This window comes from Calidris pugnax, unplaced genomic scaffold (genome assembly GCF_001431845.1).
Source record: "Calidris pugnax isolate Ruff unplaced genomic scaffold, ASM143184v1 scaffold104, whole genome shotgun sequence".
Classification (NCBI taxonomy): Eukaryota; Metazoa; Chordata; class Aves; order Charadriiformes; family Scolopacidae; genus Calidris; species Calidris pugnax.
In genome coordinates this window covers 17148-30596 of record NW_015090819.1, presented here as the reverse complement: position 1 = coordinate 30596, position 13449 = coordinate 17148, and the positions used below count along the sequence as shown (strand labels likewise).

The window sequence follows — 13449 nt, the reverse complement described above, 5'->3', positions numbered from 1 at the left end:
CCGGTCCATCAGCATCCCTGTGTGTCCCCAAGTTTCTTCCCCAGGAATCCCACCTCAAAAAAGGGGGTCTCCCACCTGCAGGAGATGCTGGTCCATCGGCATCCCCATGTGTGTCCCACATCCTTCCCCAAGATCCCCACCTCAAAAAAGGGGGTCTCCCACTTGCAGGAGATGCTGGTCCATCAGCATCCTCGTGTGTCCCCCACCCTTCCCCAAGAACCCCACCTCGAAAAAGGGGGTCTCCCACCTGCAGGAGATGCTGGTCCATCAGCATCCCTGTGTGTCCCCAAGTTTCTTCCCCAGGAATCCCACCTCAAAAAAGGGGGTCTCCCACCTGCAGGAGATGCTGGTCCATCGGCATCCCCATGTGTGTCCCACATCCTTCCCCAAGATCCCCACCTCAAAAAAGGGGGTCTCCCACCTGCGGGAGATGCTGGTCCTTCAGCATCCCCATCTGTCCCCCCCATCCTTCCCTATGAACCCCCACCTCAAAAAAGGGGTTGTCCCTCCTGCAGGAGATGCTGGTCCATCAGCATCCCCATGTGCCACCCCCCCATCCTTCCCCAAGAACCCCACCTCAAAAAAGGGGGTCTCCCACCTGCAGGAGATGCTGGTCCTTCAGCATCCCCGTGTGCACCCCCCATCCTTCCCCAAGAACCCCACCTCAAAAAAGGGGATGCTGGTCCATCAGCATCCCTGTGTGTGTCCCCCATCCTTCCCCATGAACCCCCACCTTAAAAAAGGGGGTCTCCCACCTGCAGGAGATGCTGGTCCTTCAGCATCCCCGTGTGCACCCCCCATCCTTCCCCAAGAACCCCACCTCAAAAAAGGGGATCTCCCACCTGCAGAAGATGCTGGTCCTTCAGCATCCCCGTGTGCACCCCCCATCCTTCCCCAAGAACCCCACCTCAAAAAAGGGGGTCTCCCACCTGCAGGAGATGCTGGTCCATCAGCATCCCCGTGTGTGTCCCCCCCCATCCTTCCCCAAGAACCCCACCTCAAAAAAGGGGTCTCCCACTTGCAGGAGATGCTGGTCCATCAGCATCCTCGTGTGTCCCCCACCCTTCCCCAAGAACCCCACCTCGAAAAAGGGGGTCTCCCACCTGCAGGAGATGCTGGTCCATCAGCATCCCTGTGTGTCCCCAAGTTTCTTCCCCAGGAATCCCACCTCAAAAAAGGGGGTCTCCCACCTGCAGGAGATGCTGGTCCATCGGCATCCCCATGTGTGTCCCACATCCTTCCCCAAGATCCCCACCTCAAAAAAGGGGGTCTCCCACTTGCAGGAGATGCTGGTCCATCAGCATCCTCGTGTGTCCCCCACCCTTCCCCAAGAACCCCACCTCGAAAAAGGGGGTCTCCCACCTGCAGGAGATGCTGGTCCATCAGCATCCCTGTGTGTCCCCAAGTTTCTTCCCCAGGAATCCCACCTCAAAAAAGGGGGTCTCCCACCTGCAGGAGATGCTGGTCCATCGGCATCCCCATGTGTGTCCCACATCCTTCCCCAAGATCCCCACCTCAAAAAAGGGGGTCTCCCACTTGCAGGAGATGCTGGTCCATCAGCATCCTCGTGTGTCCCCCACCCTTCCCCAAGAACCCCACCTCGAAAAAGGGGGTCTCCCACCTGCAGGAGATGCTGGTCCATCAGCATCCCTGTGTGTCCCCAAGTTTCTTCCCCAGGAATCCCACCTCAAAAAAGGGGGTCTCCCACCTGCAGGAGATGCTGGTCCATCGGCATCCCCATGTGTGTCCCACATCCTTCCCCAAGATCCCCACCTCAAAAAAGGGGGTCTCCCACCTGCGGGAGATGCTGGTCCTTCAGCATCCCCATCTGTCCCCCCCATCCTTCCCTATGAACCCCCACCTCAAAAAAGGGGTTGTCCCACTTGCAGGAGATGCTGGTCCATCAGCATCCCCATGTGTCCCCCCCATCCTTCCCCAAGAACCCCACCTCAAGAAAGGGGGTCTCCAACCTGCAGGAGATGCTGGTCCTTCAGCATCTCCATGTGTGTGTCCCCCACCCTTCCCCAAGAACCCCACCTCGAAAAAGGGGGTCTCCCACCTGCAGGAGATGCTGGTCCATCAGCATCCCCGTGTGTGTCCCACATCCTTCCCCAAGATCCCCACCTCAAAAAAGGGGGTCTCCCACCTGCGGGAGATGCTGGTCCTTCAGCATCCCCATCTGTCCCCCCCATCCTTCCCTATGAACCCCCACCTCAAAAAAGGGGTTGTCCCACTTGCAGGAGATGCTGGTCCATCAGCGTCCCCGTATGTCCCCCCCATCCTTCCCCAAGAACCCCACCTCAAAAAAGGGGGTCTCCCACCTGCAGGAGATGCTGGTCCATCAGCATCCCTGTGTGCCTCCTCCCCATCCTTCCCCAAGAACCCTACCTCAAAAAAGGGGGTCTCCCACCTGCAGGAGATGCTGGTCCATCAGCATCCCTGTGTGTGTCCCCCATCCTTCCCCAAGAACCCCACCTCAAAAAAGGGGGTCTCCCACCTGCAGGAGATGCTGGTCCATCAGCATCCCTGTGTGTGTCCCCCATCCTTCCCCAAGAACCCCACCTCAAAAAAGGGGGTCTCCCACCTGCAGGAGATGCTGGTCCATCAGCATCCCTGTGTGTCCCCAAGTTTCTTCCCCAGGAATCCCACCTCAAAAAAGGGGGTCTCCCACCTGCAGGAGATGCTGGTCCATCGGCATCCCCATGTGTGTCCCACATCCTTCCCCAAGATCCCCACCTCAAAAAAGGGGGTCTCCCACCTGCGGGAGATGCTGGTCCTTCAGCATCCCCATCTGTCCCCCCCATCCTTCCCTATGAACCCCCACCTCAAAAAAGGGGTTGTCCCACTTGCAGGAGATGCTGGTCCATCAGCATCCCCATGTGTCCCCCCCATCCTTCCCCAAGAACCTCCACCTCAAAAAAGGGGGTGTCCCACCTGCAGGATGCGTTTCAAGGAGTCCACGTAGCTCCGCTCGCTCTGCACGATGGAGCCCAGGATGTGTCGCCGGACCACCTGCAACGATGCTGGGGCTCAGCTGTGGTCCCCTCCCCCCAAAAACGGGATTTGGGGTGGTGGGGGCAACCCGGGCACAGCGTTCTGCAGAAGTGCTGACGCGGCAGTATCGCTTTCTGCTGACTTGCCCTTTCCCCGCTTGCTCAATCACGGGACCAAGGGGAAGCTGTGCCCCCCTAAAATCCAACACACCCCCCCACACACACTCCAGGACCCCCAACCCACCCCACACCCACCTGCTGTGGGCTCAGCCCCTCGGGCATGGGACCCAGCTCCGGTGGTGGGTGCTTCATGTCGGAGACGGTGACCTCCAGGAAACCCGTGTCCTCCTCCTCAGAGTCCCCTGCAGGGCAAAAAAACCACAACCAAATGCCAAAAAAAAAAAACCAACCAAAAAACCCCCAAATTTAGACGTTTTTTGGGGTCTCTAGAAGAGCCTGTAGCCCCACTGGCTGCTCAGCTGGGGATGCGTTTGGGTTTGGAGCTGCAAATGGAGATGGGCTCTGGTGTCCTCCCAGCATCGCCTGCCCGTCGCCGCTGTCACCGGACACCAGCATGAGTCAGGCTGCCAGCAGGGATGGAGCCAGGTCCCCCGTGGGGAGGGGACAAAAAAGGTCCCCCCCGTCCCCAAAAAAACAACCCTGGTTGGAGGAAAAAACCCCCCCTCCATCCTCCCTCCTCCGGGGGTGGCTGCCAGGGGGGGAAATGGGGGGCGAGGAGGGGGGAAAAGGAACCCGAAGCAGGGTGGAAGATGGAAATGGGGAAGGCGAGAGGCGAGCGCCCGCCGGCCGGCACCGGCGACCCCTTACCCGAGGCCGAAGCAGCTGAGGAGGAGGAGGGTGAGCGAGCCAAAGCGGCGGCCTCGCCGTGGAGGGACGGCCGCTTCTTCCACATGGCCGCTACGGCCCCCCCGGGCCCATCCCCGGGCACTATAAATAGCTGGTAACGGGGAGGACCAGCTCCCCGGGGCGGGAGGGGAGGGCGCTGGCAGCCGGGTGACCTTTTTCCTTCCCTAATTTTGGCCGGGACGATGGCCAACCCTCAGCCACCAGCTCAACGCGAGCTCCTTCTCCCCACCTCCATGCCCTGGGGACAGGATGCTCTGCAGCCCCCCTGGGGATGGGATGTCCTGCAGGGATGCTCCTCAAGCCCCCCCTTGGGGACGGGATGCTCCTCAAGCCCCCCCTTGGGGACGGGATGCTCCTCAAGCCCCCCCTTGGGGACGGGATGCTCCTCAAGCCCCCCCTTGGGGACGGGATGCTCCTCAAGCCCCCCCTTGGGGACGGGATGCTCCTCAAGCCCCCCCTTGGGGACGGGATGCTCCTCAAGCCCCCCCTTGGGGATGGGATGTCCTGCAAGCCCCCCTGGGGATGGGATGCTCCTCAAGCCCCCCTGAGGTCGGGATGCTCCTCAAGTCACCCTGGGGATGGGATTCCCTCCATCCAACCCCCCCAAGGGGCCTCCAAAAGAATTTAAGCCCTCCTGGGGATGGGATGCTCTGCAGCCCCCCTGGGGTTGGGATGCTCCTCAAGTCCCCCTGGGGACGGGATTCCCTCCATCCACCCCTTCCAAGGGACCTCCAAAAGAATTTAAGCCCCCCTGGGGGACGGGATGCTCTGCAGCCCCCTTGGGGTTGGGATGCTCTGCAAGCTCCCCTGGGGTCGAGATGCTCTGCAGCCCCCTTGGGGTCAGGATGCCCTGCAAGCCCCTCTGGGGATGGGCTTCCCTCCATCCACCCCCTCCAAGGGGCCTCCAAAAGAATTTAAGCCCCCCTGGGGTCAGGATGCTCCTCAAGTCACCCTGGGGACGGGATTCCCTCCATCCACCCCTTCCAAGGGACCTCCAAAAAAATTTAAGCCCCTCTGGGGACAGGATGCTCTACAGCCCCCTCGGGGTCAGGATGCTCTGCAAGCCCCCCTGGGGATGGGATTCCCTCCATCCACCCCCCCTCAAGGAGCCTCCAAAAGAATTCAAGCCCCCCTGGGGATGGGATGCTCTGCACCCCCCTTGGGGACAGGGTGCCCTGCAAGCCCCCCTGGGGTCGGGCAGGATGCCCTGCAAGCCCCTCTGGGGATGGGCTTCCCTCCATCCACCCCCTCCAAGGGGCCTCCAAAAGAATTTAAGCCCCCCTGGGGTCAGGATGCTCCTCAAGTCACCCTGGGGACGGGATTCCCTCCATCCACCCCTTCCAAGGGACCTCCAAAAAAATTTAAGCCCCTCTGGGGACAGGATGCTCTACAGCCCCCTCGGGGTCAGGATGCTCTGCAAGCCCCCCTGGGGATGGGATTCCCTCCATCCACCCCCCCTCAAAAAGAATTTAAGCCCCCCTGGGGTCAGGATGCTCCTCAAGTCACCCTGGGGACGGGATTCCCTCCATCCACCCCTTCCAAGGGACCTCCAAAAGAATTTAAGCCCCCCTGGGGGACGGGATGCTCTGCAGCCCCCTTGGGGTTGGGATGCTCCTCAAGCCCCCCTGGGGACAGGATGACCTCCATCCACCCCCCTCCAAGGGGCATCCAAAAGAATTTAAGTCCCCCTGGGGACGGGATGCTCTGCAGCCCCCCCTGGGGACAGGATGCTCCTCAAGCCCCCCCGGGATCGGGATTCCCTCCATCCACCCCTTCCAAGGGGCCTCCAAAAACATTTAAGCCCCACTGGGGATGGGACACTCTGCAGCCCCCTTGGGGTCGGGATGCTCCTCAAGCCCCCCCTGGGGTCAGGATGCTCCTCAAGCACCCCCTGGGGATGGGATGCCCTCCATCCACCCCCCCCCAAGGAGCCTCCAAAAGGATTTAAGCCCCCACCCCGTTGAGGCTAAGCCACGCTGGGGACATGCAGCAAGGCTGGGGACACACACGCCAAGGATCCCCCCGGGCAGCCCCCGGCCAAGCCATGAGGTTGCCCACCGGGATCCTACCTCCCCCGTGATGCTCCAGGGAGACCCTCGAGCTCCGGCGGGCAGGAGGCTGCTTTTCCACCTCCACTGCCCTCCTCCTCCGCTCCCCATCCCCTAGTGACAGCAGGAAAGTTAGGAAAACACCCCCAAAAAATCAGTATTTGGGGGCAGATCCTGCTCTGTGTCCGAGGGGTGCTGCCGTGGTGGGGTCACTCTCCCCATGGGGACGTGGCTGCTTGGAGCAAGGAGAGAGCTGAACCCACAGAGCTTGCACAGGGAAGCACAGAAGGAAAAAAAAGCATCAAATAAGATCTTAAAACGCAGAAAATAAATCAGCAAAGGGAAAAGCTGAAAGCTATAAAGGTTCACAATGATTCTTTTTAAAAAATATCTTCCAAAAAGGCTTTTTTTGGCTCTCAAAAGCAAAAGAGGGGGGGTTTCCCCGCTTACCTGGCGCTTCTTTCCGGTGTAGGAATGTCACCTTCCTCATCACCGCGATCTTGGTCTTCTCCAAACCATCCTTGGTGCCACTTTTGGCTGCTTTCATCAGCTGGGTCATCTGAGCAGGGGGACGAGAGGGACCGGGAGGCTCGAGGCAGCACTGGGACCCCATTCTGGATCCAGATACAACAGTGCCATCCCCTTGGGGACATCCCCTTCAAGTTTTGTCCCCCATTTTGGGTCCAGATGCAGGGTACCGTCCCCTTGGAGACACCTCCAAGCATCATCCCCCCCATTTTTGGGGCCAGATACAGCGCTGCCATCCCCTTGGGGACATCTTTGCCAAGTATTTTCCCCCATTTTGGGTCCAGATACAGTGGTGCCACCCCTTTGGGAATACGTCCAAGCATCATCCCTCATTTTGGGTCCAGATACAGGGCTACCACCCCCTTGGGGACCCCCCCCCAAGGGGCCTCCAAAAGAATTTAAGCCCCCCTGGGGCTGGGATGCTCTGTAGCCCCCTTGGGGTCAGAATGCTCTGCAAGCCCCCCTGGGGATAGGATTCCCTCCATCCACCCAGGAATGTCACCTTCCTCATCACCGCGATCTTGGTCTTCTCCAAACCATCCTTGGTGCCACTTTTGGCTGCTTTCATCAGCTGGGTCATCTGAGCAGGGGGACGAGAGGGACCGGGAGGCTCGAGGCAGCACTGGGACCCCATTCTGGATCCAGATACAACAGTGCCATCCCCTTGGGGACATCCCCTTCAAGTTTTGTCCCCCATTTTGGGTCCAGATGCAGGGTACCGTCCCCTTGGAGACACCTCCAAGCATCATCCCCCCCATTTTTGGGGCCAGATACAGCGCTGCCATCCCCTTGGGGACATCTTTGCCAAGTATTTTCCCCCATTTTGGGTCCAGATACAGTGGTGCCACCCCTTTGGGAATACGTCCAAGCATCATCCCTCATTTTGGGTCCAGATACAGGGCTACCACCCCCTTGGGGACATCATCTCCCATTCTGGGTCTGGATACAGTGGCACCACCCTCTTGGGGACATCCCATTGAAGTATTGTCCCCCATTTTGAGTCCAGATACAGTAGTGCCACCCTCTTGGGGACATCTCCAAGCACCATCCCCCATTTCAAATTCAGACACAGGCATACCATCCCCTTGGGGACATCTCCTCTGAGCATTGTCCCCCATTTTGGGTCCAGATGCAGCGGTGCCACTTTCTTGGGGATGTCCCTTCCCTTGGCCCCCCATTTTGGGTCCAGATACAGCAATGCCATCCCCCTGGGGACATCCCCTCTGAGCACAGTCCCCCATTTTGGGTCCAGATGCAGGGAACCATCCCCTTGGGGACACCTCCCTCCGAGCATGGTCCCTGTTTTGGGTCCAGATGCAGGGTACCATCCCCTTGGGGACACCTCCCTCCGAGCATGGTCCCCGTTTTGGGTCCAGATACAGGATACCATCCCCTTGGAGACATCCCCTGCAAGCATCCTTCCCCATTTTGGGTCCGGATACAGGGTACCATCCCCTTGGGGACATCCTTTCTGAGCATCCTTCCCCATTTCGGGTCCAGATGCAGGGTACCGGTACCATCCCCTTGGGGACACCCCCCTCCGAGCATGTTCCCCAATTTCAGGCCCAGATGCAGGGTACCATCCCCTTGGGGACATTCTTTCCGAGCATCCTTACCCATTTTGGGTCCAGACGTAGGGTACCATCCTCTTGGGGACATCCCCTCCGAGCATGGTCCCCAATTTCAGGCCCGGATGCAGGGTACCATCCCCTTGGGGACATTCTTTCCGAGCATCCTTACCCATTTTGGGTCCAGACATAGGGTACCATCCCCTTGGGGACATTCTTTCCGAGCATCCTTCCCCATTTTGGGTCTGGATACAGGGTACCATCCCCTTGGGGACATCCTTTCCGAGCATCCTTCCCCATTTTGGGTCCAGACGTAGGACACCCTTGGGGACACCCCCCTCTGAGCATGGTCCCCATTTTGGGTCCGGATGCAGGGTACCATCCCCTTGAGGACACCCCCCTCCGAGCATGGTCCCTAATTTCAGGTCTGGATACAGGGAACCATCCCCTTGGGGACATCCCCTCTGAGCATCCTTCCCAATTTCAGGCCCAGATGCAGGGTACCACCCCCTTGGGGACATCCCCCTCCGAGCACAGTCCCCCTTTTCGGATCCAGATGCAGCGGTGCCACCCCCTTGGGGATGTCCCCTCTGAGCATCGTCCCCGTTTTCCCATGCAGCCCGATGAGGAGGAAGAGGAGGCACGTAGCCGAGGAGGAAGGATGCTCCAGCATCCCTCCTCCCTCCGCAGGGACACAAGCAGGCGCGGGCAGAGTGGGAGCGTGCAGCCAAAGCAAGGAGGAGGGAATTTTATGGATTTTAAGGGCTGAGGCAGGGGGGTGCTGGTTTTTCACACCTCAAATGGCAGCATTTTTAGCCCAAGCTGACACCAGCGTCACCTTCCCAGTCCAAACTGGCCACAAACCACCAACCCGGATGGTTTGGGGCTGGGAAAGGTCTTCGTGCTAAGTTTCTACACCTCCCAGGAATCTCCTTCCCCACCTGATTTTCCACCCCGTATCTTGGGGGGGGAAAAAACCTTCTCAGATCCATCTACCCCACGGGCAACCTCGCTTCGTCCAAACGCCCCTTAAAAAAGACAAAAAACACCCAAAAAAGCGAATGATTTGGGCAACCGGAGGCTGGGGAGCTGCAAGACAGATGGACATGAGAGGCAGCTTTGTGGTGCTTAACTCAATTTTTTTTCTCTTTCTCTCTTCTGGAGGATAAAATGGGATGAATTCAGGATGGATAAACTCCGGGAGGGTACAGATGGACATGAGAGGCAGCTTTGTGGTGTTTAACTCAATTTTTTTTTTCTCTCTCTCTCCTGGAGGATAAAACGGGATGAATTCAGGCTGGATAAACTCCGGGAGGGTTTGGTTGTTTTTTTGTTTGGTTTTTCTTTTTTTTCTCCCCCCTGGGAAATTTGGGGGAGGAGGGACAAGGGACGGAGGAGGGACAGTACCTTCCAATCGTACTTCTGCTTCAGCTCCTGCATGTCTCTCCCCCCAACTCTTAAAGCCAGGATGTCCCTCTTAGTCCTGGCGTATCTCTCCTTTAGTCTATTCAGGTCTGGAGAAAGCTGAGCCCAAAGCAAACCAGGCGGGAGGAGAAGGCAGAGGAGGCGAGAGAAGGCAGAGAAGAGATCCAGGTAAGCAGCCAAAAACAAAAAAAACACAACAAACAACAAAGAGGAGGAGAAATCATCCCAAAGCAGCAACAGAACAGGCAGCATCCTCCCAAAATCCAATATGGCTCGAGCAGGGAAGGGAGCAAGCGTGGGGAAAAGCAGCAGCCATGCTCCGAAATGCGAGAGGAAAGGGAAGGGGAAGGAAATAAAATTAAAAAAAAAAAAAGAAAGAGGGGGAGGAAATAAAAAAAAAAAGTAATAAAAAAATAAATGAAAACCCTGAAGGTTCAGGCTGGTTTTGCAGTGACCCCAGGAAGCGCGGCATCCTCTGCTTCACCATCTGCGGGAGCAGCTGGGCTTGATGCTCCGGTGCCTTTATACGAGCAAACCCAAGGGGAAAAAGAAGAAAAAAAAAAAAAAAAAGAAGGAAAAAAATGGAAAATAATAAAAATAATGATAAAAAACCAAATTCAAGTGTTACCTTGGGCTGGAAGGATGCCCGCTGCTTGGCTGGCTCGGCCTCTGGCTTGGTTTCCTCCCCCGAGTCCTCGCTGTAGCTCTCGAACTCACTGGAGCTCCAGCCCAAATCCTCGCCCGCCCGTGGCCCCTCACCACGCTGCACCTCCTCGTAGATCAGGTTCTGCTCCGTCCCCGGGCCTGGCAGGCAAAAATCAGCTCCTTTCCCTTCCAAAAAGGCAGTTTTCCCCCTCCCCAGGGACCCACAGGAAACCCACCCAAACCTTCAGTGTCCTGCAGCCCCACTGGGAACACATCTCCCTTCATCCCTCCCCGAATCCCAGCAGTTTTTCCAGGGTTATCCCCCCCTTCACAAGCTCTTTTAGGATGAGCTTCTCCTTCCCAGAGCGTGCCTCAGTTTCCCCAGCTGTAAAATGGGCTCGTGGTCCCTGGGGAACATCTGGGAGGGGGGGGAAGGTTCTGTCCTCACCATCCTGCTCAGCATCGAGGGTTTCACAGGGGACATCATCGTAGATCACATCATCCTCCACTGCTGGGAACTCAAAACGCTCACCTTTTTGGGGAGGGGGACAAAAAAAAAAACACCCCAGGGGACTCAGATCATGACCTGAAGCTCAAGCCAGGATGGAGAAATCCTCCCCAAATCTTGGCAGGGCTTTTCTTCTTGTTTTAACCCACCTCGGCGGCTACTTTTCCTCTTCCAGGTCTGGGTATCGATGTGGGGGTCTCCACCAGTCTCCCCATTGCTCACCCCCACCGGCAGCCTGCAGGAAAGGGGGTCAGGGAGCACCCCGGGGTGCTTTAAACCACCCCAGGATTGGGTACAAACTCCCCGGGATTGGGTGCACCCCAGGATTAGGTGCACCCAGACCCTTCCCACCCAACCCCCCCCTTCCCATTTCAGGGGTTCACAAGCAGAGAATGAAGCTCGCACCAGGTGGTGTCCCCCCTCATCACATGGCACCTGCTTCACAGATCTGGGGGGGAGCCAGGTTTTTAGGGCCCCAGATTGGGCAAAAATCCCCCAAATGGTTTTTTTTAGCCTCGGACCTCACGCTGCTCCAGGGCAGGAGGACGCACTGCCATCTGGGTGCGTGGGGAAGGGGTCTCCATCCCTGGTGGGGGTCCTGCCCCTCTCATTGCACCCCCCCCCGTGTGCTCCTCTGGGGGGTGACAAACTCTCCATGGAGCCAAATTTGCATCTTTTCCCCCCAAATCTGCAGCTGGGGTGAATACCAGCCCCCTTCAAACACCCATCCCTGGGTGTTTCCTCCACCAAGGGCTGGAGAAAGCCACAGACACCCGATGGTCCCCCCAAATCCCCCCAAACCCCCCACCCCAGATCCCCCAGGGCTGCAGGTTGCACCCCAAAACCCCAGGGTTCTCCCCTTTGCAACCCCTGTCACAAGCAACAGGGAGAAGTCGGGGAAACTGAGGCACAGCACCAGGCTGCAATGTGCCAGATGGGGGGGGCACAAACCCCAGAGTTGTATTTTCTCCTTTGAGGCACTCAACCCCCCAAAAAGCCCCCCAAAAACCCCACATACCCTTCCTGGGTCTCTGGCACCAGCCCATCTGTGGAGAGGAAAAGCAAAAGAAAACGGAGTTGGCACCTGGGCTCGTGCGATGCCACCCTGGGCACCCAAAGGGGACCCCCTGGGGACATTGGGGACCCCCCCGGGGACATTGGGGACCCCCCCAGCTGCCCTCCTTACCAACTCCAGAGCTGGGAGCACGTCGCCTGCGGGGGGGGGCCCGGAGAACCGCTTCACCACCGGGCTCAGCCGCCGAGTAAAACGGAGTTGGCACCTGGGCTCGTGCGATGCCACCCTGGGCACCCAAAGGGGACCCCCTGGGGACATTGGGGACCCCCCCGGGGACATTGGGGACCCCCCCAGCTGCCCTCCTTACCAACTCCAGAGCTGGGAGCACGTCGCCTGCGGGGGGGGGCCCGGAGAACCGCTTCACCACCGGGCTCAGCCGCCGAGTCTTCTTCCTCCTCCTCCTCCTCCTCTTCCTCGCTGTCCTCAAAGTCAAAGGCTTCACCGAGGTCCTCCTCCCCGTGGGGCAGGGGGCTGGGGGGCTCCAGGGCGAGATGGTCACCTGAAGAGAGAAACTCTGTCATTTTTTGTGTCCCCCCCCCTCCAAGCAGGGATGGAGGGGTCAGAAAGAAGCACCACCTCCCCAAAAAATGCAAGATGCACCAGCCCTTCGTGTTTTCCCAACCCCATGAGGCTCTGATGGGGATGGGTGGGATGTCCCTGGGTGATGCACCCCCCCTTTCCTGCCCAAAACTGGGTATTGTGTGTCATCCCCCCCCCAAAAAAACCATCCCCCTCATCACATGGCACCTGCTTCACAGATCTGGGGGGGAGCCAGGTTTTTAGGGCCCCAGATTGGGCAAAAATCCCCCAAATGGTTTTTTTTAGCCTCGGACCTCACGCTGCTCCAGGGCAGGAGGACGCACTGCCATCTGGGTGCGTGGGGAAGGGGTCTCCATCCCTGGTGGGGGTCCTGCCCCTCTCATTGCACCCCCCCCCGTGTGCTCCTCTGGGGGGTGACAAACTCTCCATGGAGCCAAATTTGCATCTTTTCCCCCCAAATCTGCAGCTGGGGTGAATACCAGCCCCCTTCAAACACCCATCCCTGGGTGTTTCCTCCACCAAGGGCTGGAGAAAGCCACAGGTGGGGGGGCAGCTCGGAGGAAGCCATGGCTCAGGGGGTCCAGATGCTCCACCTGGGCCCTTCCCCGAGGCTTTCCTGTGGGAGAGGAGGAGAAATGGGTTGAGAAGGGGAGATCACCCCCCCAGAAAATCCATCCCGGGAGAGGCAGCGATGTGGGGAGACCCCAGGTGGGACAGATCCAGCTCCGGCTGCTGCAAAACCTTGAGAGGGAGGAGAAAAGCTGCTCCCAGGTCCCAGTTTGGAGGGTAAATCCACCCCGGGTACAGCAAATTTATCCCGTGCGTGGCAAATCCAGCCCCTACACGGCAAATCCAACCCCGAGCATCCAGCTTGAAGGTCTCAGAGGGTGGGAAGAGCTGAGCATCCTCCTTTGAGATCGATGGTTTCTCTGCTCTGGTAACCGGAGACATCCGGCAGGACGCCCTGAAAGGTCACCAAGAGGAAGAGGAAGGATGGAGCTGGGACCCCCCCATCCTCCCCCCGTGCCTGAGGGACCACGCAGTGGAGAGAAATGATGCCCGAGAGGCTGCGAAGAGCAAAACGGGGCCAAATCCTGCTAATTTGGTCCTGCACGTGGGATGCCACCACCCCGTTCCAAAGAGACATGATCCCCCCTGTCCCCCACAACCATTTCTCCTCTCCTGGACCTTCATTTCCCCTGGGAAAGGGGATACAGGGGGTGCACAGACTCAGGGTGAATCCCCCCCAAAC

General features: G+C 58.6%; 1 protein-coding gene across 3 annotated transcripts in view; it reads right to left on the bottom strand.

Annotated features, from left to right (window-relative positions):
- The window catches only part of ARHGEF10L (Rho guanine nucleotide exchange factor 10 like), a 36630-nt gene extending 24478 nt beyond the window's left edge, over positions 1-12152 (bottom strand). The window contains exons 1-9 of one of the 3 annotated variants that reach the window (XM_014939823.1): positions 11965-12152; positions 11601-11628; positions 10732-10817; positions 10523-10606; positions 10058-10233; positions 9412-9528; positions 6359-6467; positions 3249-3355; positions 2935-3012 (exon numbers count right to left, since the gene is read on the bottom strand). In XM_014939823.1, coding sequence (XP_014795309.1) covers positions 2935-3012; positions 3249-3355; positions 6359-6467; positions 9412-9444 — 327 coding nt within the window. In that variant the 5' untranslated portion in view covers positions 9445-9528; positions 10058-10233; positions 10523-10606; ... (1 more) ...; positions 11601-11628; positions 11965-12152. Of the gene's footprint in view, positions 1-2934; positions 3013-3248; positions 3356-3821; positions 3985-6358; positions 6491-9411; positions 9529-10057; positions 10234-10522; positions 10607-10731; positions 10818-11600; positions 11629-11964 lie in introns of those variants that run through there. The other 2 variants (XM_014939821.1, XM_014939822.1) reach the window with 2 other exon arrangements.
- Between the last annotated feature and the right edge of the window lie 1297 nt (positions 12153-13449).